This window comes from Canis lupus, chromosome 35 (assembly GCF_011100685.1).
Source record: "Canis lupus familiaris isolate Mischka breed German Shepherd chromosome 35, alternate assembly UU_Cfam_GSD_1.0, whole genome shotgun sequence".
Taxonomy (NCBI): domain Eukaryota; kingdom Metazoa; phylum Chordata; class Mammalia; order Carnivora; family Canidae; genus Canis; species Canis lupus.
Window position 1 is genome coordinate 27011534 of NC_049256.1, and position 13813 is coordinate 27025346.

At 45.2% G+C, this 13813-nt stretch overlaps 1 protein-coding gene across 1 annotated transcript in view; it reads right to left on the reverse strand.

Annotated features, from left to right (window-relative positions):
- Positions 1–354: 354 nt before the first annotated feature.
- Positions 355–13813, reverse strand: part of ZSCAN12 (zinc finger and SCAN domain containing 12) — a 30530-nt gene continuing 17071 nt past the window's right edge. The window contains exons 9-12 of the mRNA XM_038583983.1: positions 8596–8797; positions 7538–7992; positions 4926–5073; positions 355–3347 (exon numbers count right to left, since the gene is read on the reverse strand). Of these exons, the coding sequence (XP_038439911.1) occupies positions 2080–3347; positions 4926–5073; positions 7538–7992; positions 8596–8797 (2073 nt within the window). The 3' untranslated portion in view covers positions 355–2079. The remainder of the gene's footprint in view (positions 3348–4925; positions 5074–7537; positions 7993–8595; positions 8798–13813) is intronic.

Consider the following 13813-nt stretch of genomic DNA (forward strand, 5'->3'; position numbering starts at 1 on the left):
ATCTTACCACTTCAAGCCCACTAACCAGCTAGAGGTGAGGGGTGGAGAGGATCCTGGAGCCACATGGGATAAGGTGGGGTGAGGAGGTAGCCCCAGAAATTGCAGTCTGCCATGGCAAGGTAGAAAGGGAAGGAAATAAGGGGAGACAGCTCAGTGAAGGTTATAGTCTCTGTAAATAGAAAGATAAACAGGGGTGCCTCAGTGACTCAGTCAGTTAAGCATCTGCCTTCAGCTCGGGTCATGATCCCAGAATTCTGGGACTGAGCCTCAGCCCCACATCAGGCTCCCTGCTCAGTGGGGAGTCTGCTTTTCCATGTCTCTCTGCCTGCCACTTGACCTGTTTGTGCTGTCAAATAAATTTAAAAATTTATTTAAAAAGAAAGTTTAAAAAAATGGTAAAAATAAAAAGACCAGGAGCCATACATGCCTCTACATGGCTGCCTATTATCCACAACAATAATCATCGGCCCTCATTAGGACATAACTATTTACTCAGTAATACAGGAGTAAAGTTAACCAGTTATCAGTTGATCTGTGTTTTCACAAGTCCCAAGGGACAAAGTCACCAATCTTTGGCTCTTTCATGTGCTCAAGAAGGTATATAGACCAAAAAATTGTAAACTAGTTCTAGAGAGCAGTTATTAGGGAATTCAGAACATGAGAACCATATGGTTGGGTAAAAAGAGAGGTTAGGAGTAAAACAGAACTCTAGCACCCTCCCTTAACTAAACATACACAGACGTGTGCTCAGATGACCCCTGGAAGCCTTCAAATGTAGGTTAGTCTATTTTGAAAGCCTTAAGTATGAAACAGTAGGAAGGCCATTCTGAAGCCCTAGGGGCTGGACAGTGGTCTAGTTCCCTGTCCACTAAAGCACTGGTAGCACCTGGCTTTCTTTAATGCCTCAAATCTGCATGGGTCCCTGTTTACACAGACTGTGTCCAGGCGTAATCACTCCACAGGCAACCATGAAGGGAGCTGGGATTCAATGCAATGTTTCTCAGATTTATAATCAGGTGACCACAGAGCTATACAAATGAAGATTCTTGCCCTCATTCCAGACTTAATGAAGCAGAATGTCTGTGAGTGGGATACAGGCATTTCAACAAGCTCCATGGGTGATTCCGATGCTCAGAGGAATCCCTAGAGCAATGGATAGGACCTGAGGTCAGAGACCCAGGCTTCAGGGGCTGGCCTTTCCCTTTGTGTGATGTTAGAGCTATGTCACCATCTCCATAAGCAAGGGTAGCCTTGCTTTTAAGAAGGAGAGGAATGTTGGGATGCCTGGGTGGCTCAGCAGTTGAGCATCTGCCTTTGGTTCAAGGCATGATCCCAGGGACCCAGGATTGAGTCCCACATCGGGTTCCCAACAGGGAGCCTGCCCCTCCCTCTGCCTCTCTCTGTCTCTCTCATGAATAAATAAATCCTTAAAAAAAAAAAAGGAGAAGAATTTTAATTTACAGAGATATTTTAGGAATTCAGTAAGAGTGTTCTGTAAGTGCCTTTGGTTAAGAGGCTCTTTCGCCCTCCCAATCTGTCCCCAAGTTATGTTTCCAGCTTACTGCCATCAACTGTCCAACTGAAGCTGGTCTACCTCAGGTTGGCATGGATGCTTCCAAACCATGAGCACTCTTGCCTCTGCTTACATCTCCTTTACCCTAAATGTTTCCCATTTTGCCTTCCAAATCTGCCCATCTAACCCTCATCATCCATAGAATCTTTCTTGACCTGCTTAGGCATCAGTGATCTGTCCTCCAGAATTGGTAGCACTTACTGTGTGCCAGGTGCCACTTCAAAGATACAGGACTCATCAATCCTCCTGCCCTGCTGCCATTTGATGATCTAACCTCACACGTGGATCTTAGAAATCCCAAACTAAATTGTAAAACTTTTGAGAAGGATAATTTGGTGTTCTGCTTCTTGTTCTCCACAGCACCTGAGAGAATGGGCAGCACACAATGAATTCTTTGTAAAATATCTGAGGTTTCCTTTTAGCGAGTGACTGACGTTTTGCCCTAAAGGATTTGAAAGCTAGTATTTCTCTCCAGCCTCCATTGTGAGACAGCTTCCCTATAGTTGTCATACAGAAACAGATTTTTTTCCTCTGTGGATAATCTGATGTTGAATTAGAGCTGAAGTTTGCCTGAAGGATTCCCTACACTCTTTAAATTTACAGGGACCATCTCTGTTATGGATTCTCTGGTGTTTACTAAGATCTGACCTCTGCCTGAAGGCTTTGCCACATTCATCACATTGGTAGGGTTTCTCCCCAGTGTGGATTCTCTGATGCTGAATGAGGCTGGTTATTCCTCGGAAGGCATTCCCACACTCATCGCACTTGTAGGGCCTCTCTCCAGTGTGGATTCTCTGATGTTCTGTGAGGACTGACCTTTGAGTAAAGGCCTTCCCACACTTATCACATTTATAAGGTCTCTCCCCAGTGTGAATTCGCTGATGTTCTCTAAGACTTGTCCTCTGAATAAAGGCTTTTCCACATACATCACACTTGTAGGGTTTCTCCCCAGTGTGGATCCTCTGATGCTGAGCAAGGCCAGTCTGACTGAAGGATTTCCCACATTCCTTACACTGATGGCACTTTTCTTTGTGGTGGATCTCCTGGTGGGAAATGAGGGATGAGTTATAAACAAAGGCCTTTCCACACTTGCTGCACTCATAGGGCTTCGCCCCAGTGTGAACTCCTTGATGTTGAGTAAGTATCGAGCGCCGACTGAAACTTTTATTACACTGAGTACAATGGTATGGTTTGTCTCTTGTGTGGATCTTGAGATGGTGAAAGAGGCCTGCTTTCTGGCTGAAGGCTTTGCCACATTCATTACAGTGATAGTGCTTCTCTCCTGTGTGGAGCCCCTGATGTTGGTTAAGAGCTGACCACTGGCCAAAGGCTTTGCCACATTCATTGCATTTGTATGGTTTCTCTCCAGTGTGTATTATTTTGTGCCGAATAAGTACAGTTCTCCCACGGAAAGTTTTTCCACATTCCTCGCATTTGTAGGGCCTGTCCCCAGTATGGACCCTCTGATGCTCTATGAAGTGCAAGTGCTGACTAAAGCCTTTCCCACATTCCTCACACTCGTGAGGTTTTTCTTCCAGATAGACCATCTGCTGTCCAGCCAAACTGACTCTGTTTTCATCACCTGTAGATTGTTCACCTTCCCTGGAGTGTCCAGAAGACTCCTCTGCTTTTGCTGCAGATTCATTAACTTTTCTGTATCGAGTGGACCAGAATACTTCACTTTCAAACCTAAACATATTCCCACATGGTTCCATTTCTTCAGAAACTTCTTGCTTTAAATTCCTGTACTCCTTTCCAGTCTCAACACCTGAAACTACAATCGATCACCAAGTCAGCTAATTTCCAGCATAAAATTATTCAGGTGAAAAATACATAAGAACCTAGAGTTTCTGTAGGACAATGAAATGGCATTAAAACACAGGACTGACATAATATATAAAGCACTTCAAAAACTATTATGGAAAAGACCAAACCCAAATCAAACTGGGCAAAGGAAGAATTGACTGTCTCCAGGAAAGGAAATAATTAACTCTTAAACACAAGATACTCCACCTTAAGATAAGGGAAAAACAAATTTAAACAGTATCAGGATACAATTTTCACCCATCATCTCTGCCCATGAGTATAACACCATGTTCATGAAATGGGCGTCACACATCGCCAGTAGGAGTGTAAACTGACCCAGGCTTTACAGAGAGCAATTTGCCAATATCCATCAAAATTACAAATGTACTCAACATTTGGCCAAGTAACTCCACATATGAGAATCTATACTGAAGTACTCACACACATTCCCCACCACTACCTGTTAAAGTAAAACACTGAGGACAGCTTGGGGGATGGGTAAGTTAATTGTGTGGCTCGTCCATACACTTTAATATCAAGCTGCTGTTAAGAAATAAAAACTGCAAATTTTACTATCTTAGTGATAAAAAGAAAAAAAGATACTTATTTTGAATACGAATACATATTTTGAATTTGAAAAACATATGTATGTAAAAAAATTTCTAAGAAGAACACATAAGAACTTAAAAACAGTGACAATCTGTTTCAGGGCTGGGAGGAGACCAGATTGCCAAAGGAATTGAGTGGAATGAAAAACCTTTCACTGGGTAACTTTTGTTTTTGAACTATATGAATTTTTACCTATTTTAAAAAAATAAATATAGACAAAGTAGAGATAGGAAAATATGGGTTCTTTCACCCATTCACCAACTTTTATTTTTATTTGTTTATTAAAAGATTGTATTTATTTATTTTTAAAATGATTTTATTTATTCATGAGAGAGAGAGAGAGAGAGAGAGGGGCAGCAGAGACACAAGCAGAGGGAGAAGCAGGCTCCATCCAAGAAACCCAATGTGAGACTTGATCCAATGACTTTAGGATCACGCCCTGAGCCAAAGGCAGACACTCAACCGCTGAGCCACCCAGTCGTCCCTCATTCACCAACTTTTAACACTCTGCTATATTTGCTTTGTCGTTCCTGCTCTTTACAAGCATACACATTTATACATTTTTTTTCCCAAACCATCTGGAACTTGCAGACATCGTGGGGCAGAGGCCTGTCTACTGACCGATAGCCAAAGTGAAGACAGTAGTACTGTCTGATCGGATAAAGGCTAGAGAAAGCAGGGAGATAAGGACAGGAAAATAACTATCAGAAGGACTAAATTAAGTGATCTCAAATAAAATATTGCAAGAATTCACACACAAAAAATTTAAATACAAAGAGAAAACAAGAACGGAAGAGTGACAAACCAAAGTGGGTGAGTCTATGCATGAGAGCCCTTCCTGACTATACTGATCAGACACAGAACAAAGTACTAGAGGCCCCATGTCATGGGCCAGCCTGCCTTTTCCTTTCTCCCAGGATGGTTCTGTCTTCTTTACCTTGCTCCTCTGGTTGGGCTTCAGATTCCAGAGACTCACATTTTAGTTGCACTGTCAGGGGTGGAAGGGACGTGCTGGGCTCCTGCTCTGTCCTCAAAGGGCCCATGTCCTGCAAGGGCTTTTCCTGTTCCTCAGTGTGGACCAAGACCTGGGGCAGACGAGACACAGTTCAGACACTCTGCAAACAGCAAACAAGAGGATACAGTCCAGGGCAGTGACACCAGCTCCCCGATACCTGAACTTCTCTCCAGACACCAGTCTGTCCTAAGCCTACTCATGGCACCTCCTCTGGGAAACCTTCCCTTCTCTCGTTCTTCACAGCTACAAAATGCTGGTTGTACCACCTTCACTTCATTTATGCTCAAAGAAGTGGAGAAAGGGAAGGGAGGCAGAAAGGAAGAGAACAGAACTTGGGGGAGAATAAAACAGGAGAAGGAAAACAGGGTGGGGATAAGCAGAGAGGAACGAAGGACAGAGGTGCTGAAGAAGGCAGAAGGAAACTAAGGGGGAGGAGGACGGAGAGGAGGTCTCCTCCCTACAGACTCTGCCCTGCCCAGGCCTCCACCCCACTTCCTTCTGGGAGATGACCTTGATTTCTCCTTGTACACGGTCAAGGTCACAGTCACATCAGGGACCGCCCACCCTTCATTTCATCACCCACCCCCACACACACACTTCTCCTTTGGTTCCCACTTAGAGGAAAAGGCCTTTTCTTGTTTGAGGCTTGTATTTCCACCCTTGCCTTCAACCCCATCCCTTCTTGCACCCTTTACCCCTGCTCTTGCAACTAACTCATTTATTTATCAGTTTAAGCTGCCTTGTAGCTTCCATGCCTGGACAAAACAATTCCCCTTGTATTTGAAAATAATAGGTTTCCCCAGCAGGGTGCAAAATGCAGGGGCCAGGGACCGCTTAGTCTGTTTCTTAGTTCAGTAGCTCTGTGACCAAGGCCCAGTTACTCGGACCGTATGGCATTGATTGTGTACCAAAGCACCTCACCCAAGGGGGGGGGGGGGCACTGGCACACACCAGGCCCTCAAACTGCTCCCCAATCCCCTACAGTGGCTAAATTTTGTAAATAAGAAATCACCACACACTGCCTCTATTCCGACTCAGTTTCATTTTGTAACCTCTGACCCCAGAATAAGAGCCAGAATTAGCATGATGCTATCTGAGATGGACAGAAAAGGCTGGTACAGTGAGCTATGCCTTTCACCCATGGATCTCTGGCAGGGCCTCAAAAATCAAGTTTAAATTCCATTAGCTGCCCCCAGCGTGCTCTGAGGGAAAGGGCTAGTTGGTAAACAAACTCAACATGTTTAAAACCAAATTACTGTGCTTGAGAACTCTGCTTCTTTCTTCTGGTTCTGCCTAGAATGGTGCCTGGTACAAAAATCAACATTCAGTATATGTCTTCTGAATGCGTGGACTTTTCCTTAATCCACCTTCCCCTATACCTTGAACTCTGTTAGGAGCACCTGGATCACACTGGAAAATCTTAAGCTGGAAATCCCCAGTGCTCAGCCTAGAACAGAATCCTCGGTAGACAGTTTTCATCCACTAGTCTGTCATTGTTTCCAATTAACTTATGGACGACATGCTTCATCCTTGTAGACTTACCATCACAACTCCATTTCAAACTCACATCCCTCTCCAGTGTTTCTGCCCCAATGCTGGAATGCACTTCTTGTTTGGTTAGTTACCTGTCTTACACTCTTCCTACCAAGACTTCCCAGTCTTGACTTTATGACAAGTTGGGTCAGATAATTCTTTGTGGTATGCGGCCGTCCTATGCACTGTAAGACATTCCCCAATGTCCCTGCCTGTTAGCCACTAGATGCCAGTAGCACCTCACCCTATCTGACAACCCAAAATGTCCCAAGACGCTGTCAGATGCCTCAAGGGCACAAAATTGACACCGGTTGGGAACCACTGTCTTTTAACAATGTTTAAACAAAACAGAACAGAACAAGCTTCTATAACTTTGGTTACATCCTGGGGTTAGAGAAACTCATTTAGATTTAAAGAGAAACAGAAGCTTGTATCCTACAGAATAAAATCTACACTCCAGAGATGATATTCAAGGTCCTGGACTCTCTGTTCTCAACCCTTCTACTTACAACTCGCCTGTCCAACCTAAATGGGCTTTCTCCTACTCCAGGTAACTTGGCTCCTGCCCTGGCCCTCAATCCTAACCTTCCACTCTGCTCCAACCTCACACGTCTCCAAGGTGGAGACTTTGATTTTGCCATCTTTTAATTCTTTAATGGAGGCAGGGCAGCAGATACACTATACTGCAAAACAGAAGTGATGTCTGTTTCAAACGACTGTTGCCCACCCCATTACCATGACCTCTCTAACATTTCCTCTTAGAAATCTGTTTCCAATGTTTTTGACCAACATTTCACCAACTAGAACTCTGTAGGCCTAGTACAGAAATACGCGATCCTTCCACAGAAAAAAATATAATTTTAACCAACTTTCCAAGAGGGTCGAGCCTGATACACCAAACTGTCAAGAACACATTTTGTGAAACAATGCTGCGCTTCACTCTGGCCTAGAAATCCATAATCCACCTTTTCTCAATCATAAACCAGATCTCTTTTTCTCACCTGCTCCCTGGGCTCATCCAGCTCCCTCTCCAGGTCCTCCAGCACGGCCACCACCTCGTCCCCGCTCTCGGGGTGCTGCTCCCGCACCCAGGCCTGGAGCTCCTCGGGCAGGATGGTCAGGAACTGCTCCAGCACCAGCAGCTCCAGGATCTGCTCCTTGCTGTGGGTCTCAGGGCGCAGCCACTGGTGGCAGAGCTCGCGGAGCCGGCTCAGGGCCTCGCGGGGCCCAGATGTTTCCTGGTAGCAGAACTGCCTAAAGCACTGCCGGAAGACTTCTCCGCTGTGGGTGTTGTTCTTCTGCAGGTTCTGATCCCGTGTGGGGGTATCCTTACACTCCTTTTCCTCCTCCTCGGTCTTTACTTCCAAAAGCTCATCCGGGTCCTCGTGGGCCTGGACTGCCCAAGTAGATGCCATCGTGTCTTCAAAAGCTTTGTCAACGCTTTTAGCAAGAATCCCTGGTCAAGTTCGTCCTGGGCGGACCCGAGGGAGAAGCCATCCCTTCTAACACAGGCTACACCACACAGGCAAAAATGGCAAACTCTAAAAATTCACTTTGTGCTTTGAAAGCCTCCTCCAGGTTAATTGACGATACTCGGGGAAATGCTCTGATTTCAAGAGACTTGAGAACTTAAGTAAAAGATGCCAAGTGGTCTGAGGGTTTACAAACGAATACGACGCGGCAGAAACACCTGCATTCTGTTCTAGGAACAAAGGGCAAAGCGCCTACAACTAACATTTAGAGCAAATAAGCAGTAGTAAAAGGTGGAGACATCATTCAGGTCTCCTTTGTTCTGTGACGGCCGAAGTGCGGCGGGAAGCCCAGGAGTTGGCAGGCAGCGGCCGCGGGACTTTATCCCCGCGGGCGCAGCCTCCGCTCCTTCCCCGCGGCCCTCCGAGGGCGGGAGACGGCCGCACGCTCGCTCACGCGCGGCGGGCAGAGGCCAGAGCACTCACCCCTCCGCGGCCCGAAGGCCCGCGGCCTAGAATAGGCCCGGAGCCGGGAACAGCCGACAGCGCCCCACAAAGGCCGGAAGCGAGCGAGGTCCGCGAGCACGCACTTCCGCTACAGCCGCAGGTGGGCGGGCGACTCGCCGCGCAGTTCCCGCGGGCCCCGCGAGGTCGCGAGAGTTGGGCGGGTGGGAGCGCGTGCGCCCTCCGCGGCGGCCGCAGGGAGCGGCGAGCTAGCAGGTGCCGTAGCTCTCCCCGTCGCCCCCCACGGCGGGCGAGGCCCGGCACACCTCGAGTAGGTGCCACTTTGTCCTATAATGCTTTTTATGACTTATTCGAGTCAACTTGGCAATGTTTTGTTGGGGGTTTGCATCCCTGTTCGTGGAAAATACTGCCGGTTTTCCTTCTGTGACCTTGACCCCATGGCGCGCGGCTTTCTGGAGGAGGCTGACCTGGAGGAGGCGGCACCGCGGACGGGCCGAGGCGACGGTGGCCGCGGCGCCTACTGGAACGGGATGGCCGTGGACGGGGGAGGAGGGCCGCGGGGGTGTGTGTGGCCACAGCAGAGCCCCAAGCACGGAGAGCATCCCCGTCGTTTACAGGGAGGAAACCCAGGCACGTAGGGATGCAGAGCAGACACCAAAGGTATAGAAACGGATCTCCAGAAAACTCATTCATCACTTTCCGTCCAAGTTTATTCCTAACATTTGGCCATTTTATAAACCAGGTAATGCTAATTTATAAGAGAGTGTTTCTTGTGATAATTTGATGAGCCTTCTAACTACTAAAAGAGGGAAAAAAAAAAGCAGACTTTGAGATCCAGGGCTCAGGAAATAAATGGTGAAACTAATGTCAGAAGATCACTTTACTTTGTGTATAAAATATGAACGTATACATTTGATTAGCTCGTAATCATGTTGGGTGTATTTAGGGAAGTTGAAAGGAAGCAAAAAAGGAGGAAAAAGTTGAACAATTATTTAGAAAAAGAGAATCCCAAAGGAACTTTATTATTATTTTTGCCCCAAGCTTTAAATCTGGGTGGACAAGGCTGTTTTGGAAAATTAAAGATGGCTACAAATTCGTCAGCACTTTTACCATTAAGAGGTAATGTCATTTGGGGGTCTATGTCATTTTCCCTTAAGTCTGAGTCGATTTGATGACTGCTCTAATAAAATACAGCAAAAGTGATGCTGTTTAAGTTTTCCAGCCTGAGCCTTTTAGAGAACAGCAGCCTTCACTTTTTGTTTTCTGGAACAACTGTTTTTTTTTTTTTCCATTTGTTTTTGTTGAAGTTCAATTTGCTAACATATAACACCCAGTGCTCATTCCATCAAGTGCCCTCCTCAGTGCCCGTCACCCAGTTACCCCAATCCCCTTCCCACCTCCCCTTCCACAACTCTTTGTTCGTTTCCCAAAATTAGGAGTCTCTCATGGTTTGTCTCCCTCTCTAATTTTTCCCACTCAGTTCCCCTCTTTTCCCTTATCATCCCTTTTACTATTTCTTATATTCCTTGTATGAGTGGAACCATAATGATGATTGTCCTCCGATTGACTTACTTCACTCAACACAATACCCTCTAGTTCCATCCACGTGGAAGCAAATGGTGGGTATTCATCCTTTCTGATGGCTGAGTAATATCCCATTGTGTACGTGTATATATATCCATTCATCTCTCAAAGGACATCGAGGCTCCTTCCACAGTTTGGCTATTGTGGACACTGCTGCTATGAATGTTGGGGGTGGTGTCCTGGCGTTTCACTACATCTGTATCTTTAGGGTAAATACCGAAAAGTGTAATTCCTAGGTCATAGGGTAGCTCTATTTTTAACTTTTTGAGGAGTGGCTGCACCCGTTTGCATTCTTACCAACAGTGCAAGATGGTTCCCCCTTCTCCACATCCTCTCCAACATTGGAACAACTGCTCTTGGAGACCTGAGCCATCACAGAAAAAGTCTGAGTGCCCTGCTGGAATCATCAAATAAGGAGGCCCTGTGACCATCTTTCTACCTGTCCCTGTCCCCAGTGCACTGGTCATGGCACTGCACTGTCTTGGATTTTCCAGAAAAACCCAGCTGCCAGATGAAGTGCCAGTAGAAGATGCCACATGAAATGGAAGACTCTCCCAGCTGAGCCCTTCCAAAATTCCTGGCCAAAAACATCATGGGATGGCTTTCTAAGCCATTGTTTTGGGGTAGCTTTTTATGCAGCAACAGATAACCAGATCATGTTTACTATTACGGCTTGGTTAGACAATTCCCTGAGAATATTAAATTTCCTTAGGTTAAATGGTATAGTCTACAGGGAATTTTCAATTTGTAATTGATTTCTCAACTACTAACCAGAAAAAGATGTGGAAGATATGCTACTTTTTTTTTTTTTTTTTTTTTGCTACATTTTTTTAAGTTGAGAAGTTTATTAGGGAAATATGAGAAGCAAAGACACTCCAGTGACAGGAAGAAAATTCTGAAAATGTCCCTTCAAGCCAAGTTGGGGCCTGGCCTTGACCTCCCCAAAAGGACAAGAAAGTGATGAGTTAGCAACAAAACTCTGTGGTGGCCACCTTGCCAGGACATGAGGGACTCAGCCAGGACTGCCTTTCACTTCTCCACCAAAGGCTGAGAGGAGACAAAGATTGTTTATAGAACCAACAGCAGAAACCATGAGAGCTCTAAGGAAAGTCTGAGAGAGAGGAAGGGAGGACTGTAACAAAGTCCCAGGGGTTTGGCTCTGAGCACCTCAAATACATTGACAAATAGTTCTACAAGATGTTACTTAAAAGGTAAAATGCCTAATGTTTCTGAGTTCCCCAGGTCCACAACCAGCTGTTTTATTATTTTTTTTAAGATTTTATTTATTCATGAGAGACACACAGAGACAGAGGCAGAGACACAGGCAGAGGGAGAAGCAGGCTCTATGCAGGGAGCCCGATGTAGGACTCAATCCTGTGACTCCAAGATACACCCTGGGCCAAAGGCAGGTGCTAAACCACTGAGCCACCCAGGGATCCCCAGTTTATTTATTTTAAGTAATCTTTACCTACAACATGAGTCTTGAACTCATGACACCAAGATCAGGAGTCACTGGTTCCTCTGACTGAGCCAGCCAGGCGCCCCCAACCTGATGTTTTTTTTTTTTTTTTTTAAAGATTTATTTATTTATTTATGATTAGACACACACACAGAGAGAGAGAGAGAGAGGTAGAGACACAGACTCCATGCCAGGAGCCTGACTCGGGACTCGATCCCAGGACTCCAGGATTGTGCCCTGGGCCAAAGGCAGGCGCCAAACCGCTGAGCCACCCAGGGATCCCCAACCTGATGTTTTTAATAAGTTAGTTGCAAGTGGGGAGATAAGGAAGAGGAAACTATTAAAAAAAACTTAAGAGATATATCAACCAAAGTATGTTTTCTTCTTGGGATCCTAATTCAAACAAATAAGCTAAAACAAAAGAAATTTAAAAATTCATGACATCATTGAGACAACTAGAAATTTGGTATCAAAGGATTATTGTTAATATTTATACATGTCATAATACTATTATGGTTAAATAAATTCCTGTCTTTCAGTCATACCTCTAAGAATCCATCTTTTGAGCTATATATTGAAATATTTACATTTGAAAAAATATATCTGAGATGTACTTCAAAATTATATGGAAAAAATAATACGGCAATGAGTTATAAATGAGATAAGATGGTCATAATTTGATAATGTTGAAGCTGGGTGGCAGGTTCATGGAGATTCATTATGCAATTTTTTTATATAGATTTGTACTTTTTCCAGAATAAAAAGAAAAAAAAAGTTTGTGGCTTTTAGTTGGTAGTATGTAAAAAAAGAAAGAAAAAAGAGGCAACTTAAAAACCCTCCATGGCTAGTTAAAAAATAATTTGAGCTTTTCCTGTAGGAGCCACTGGGTTGAGAGGAGTGCAGTCCTCTCCTCTTCATGGTGTGTACTCATCCACTGATATTTGTGTACTCTGAAAAGAGGTCATTTGGCAAAAATGTTACCTTGCCTGCTGTGCTCAAGGCTCCCATTCAACCTAATATTGTGAACTCTGTTCACACCAACTTGTGCAAAAACAACAGATGACCCTATGTGAATTAGCAGGTCATCTAGCCAGTGCTGCATCTTGGGGTACTGGCCTCCCAGGGTACAAGGTGATGGGACTCACCATTATAGCCAGGGTGCTTCTGGGAATATGTGCTGTGGGAGCTGCACGTTTGTACCAAGCAAACAACACAGAAGCAACAATGCTATCTGCTCTACCCTGGCTGCATGAGCCTTTCCAGCACTGCTCATGTCTATAGGTCATTGTACTGAGGAAGTTCCTGAACTTCCTTTGTTGGTTAAAGATAAAGTTGAAGGCTACAAGAAGACCAAGGAGGCTGTTTTTGCTTCTTAAGAAACTTAAAGCCTCGGATGTCTGGGTGGCTCAGTCGGTAAAGCATCCAACTCTTGATTTTGGCTCGTCATGATCTCAGGATTGTGGAATGGAGCCCTGTGTTGGGCTCTGCACTCAGTGGGGAATCTGCTTGAAGATTCTCTCCCTCTGCCTGTCCATACCCCCATTTCTCTCCCTCTTTCAAATAAATAAATCTTAAAAAAAAAAAAAAAAAAAAAGGGAAGGAGAAGAAGAAGAAAAAACCTTAAAGCCTGGAATCCACTGAAAAACCTAGGAATCACAGTGAAGCCAGACCTGCACACAAAGACCACGTGCCAGAACATCATTCTTCGCTAGGGCAAGAGTCACAATCCAGAGCAGCAGCCTTAAAAGCCAAATCAGATGAGAAGGGGTTTCTGGGCAAGAAGCCTGTGTTAGGGAAGAAAGTAAAAAAGGATGTTGGTGTTGGAAGCAGAAGGAACGTTTGGTGGGAAAAGGCCACAGCTACCAAGAAACCAGTAGCTGAGAAGCAGCTTGTAGGGAAGAAACCCATCACAGAAGACAAGAAGCCTGCTGCATAAGCTTAAATTTGTTTGTTCTCTAACAGTTGAACCATTTTGGACAGCTAATTTTGAATAAAGACCTGATCAAAGGCAAAAAATAACAATAATTTGATACCCATAAAATGAAACCTGTTAGTGGGATGCCTGGTGGTTCAGTGGTTGAGTGTCTGCCTTCAGTTCAGGGCATGATCCCAGAGTCCTGGGATCCAATCCTGCATTGGGCTCCCTATGGGGAGCCTGCTTCTCCCTATGCCTATGTCTCGGTGTCTCATGAATAAAATCTGGGCAGCCCCAGTGGCTCAGCGGTTTAGCGCTGCCTGCAGCCCAGGGCATGATCCTGGAGACCCAGGATCAAGTCCCACGTCAGGCTCCCTGCATGGAG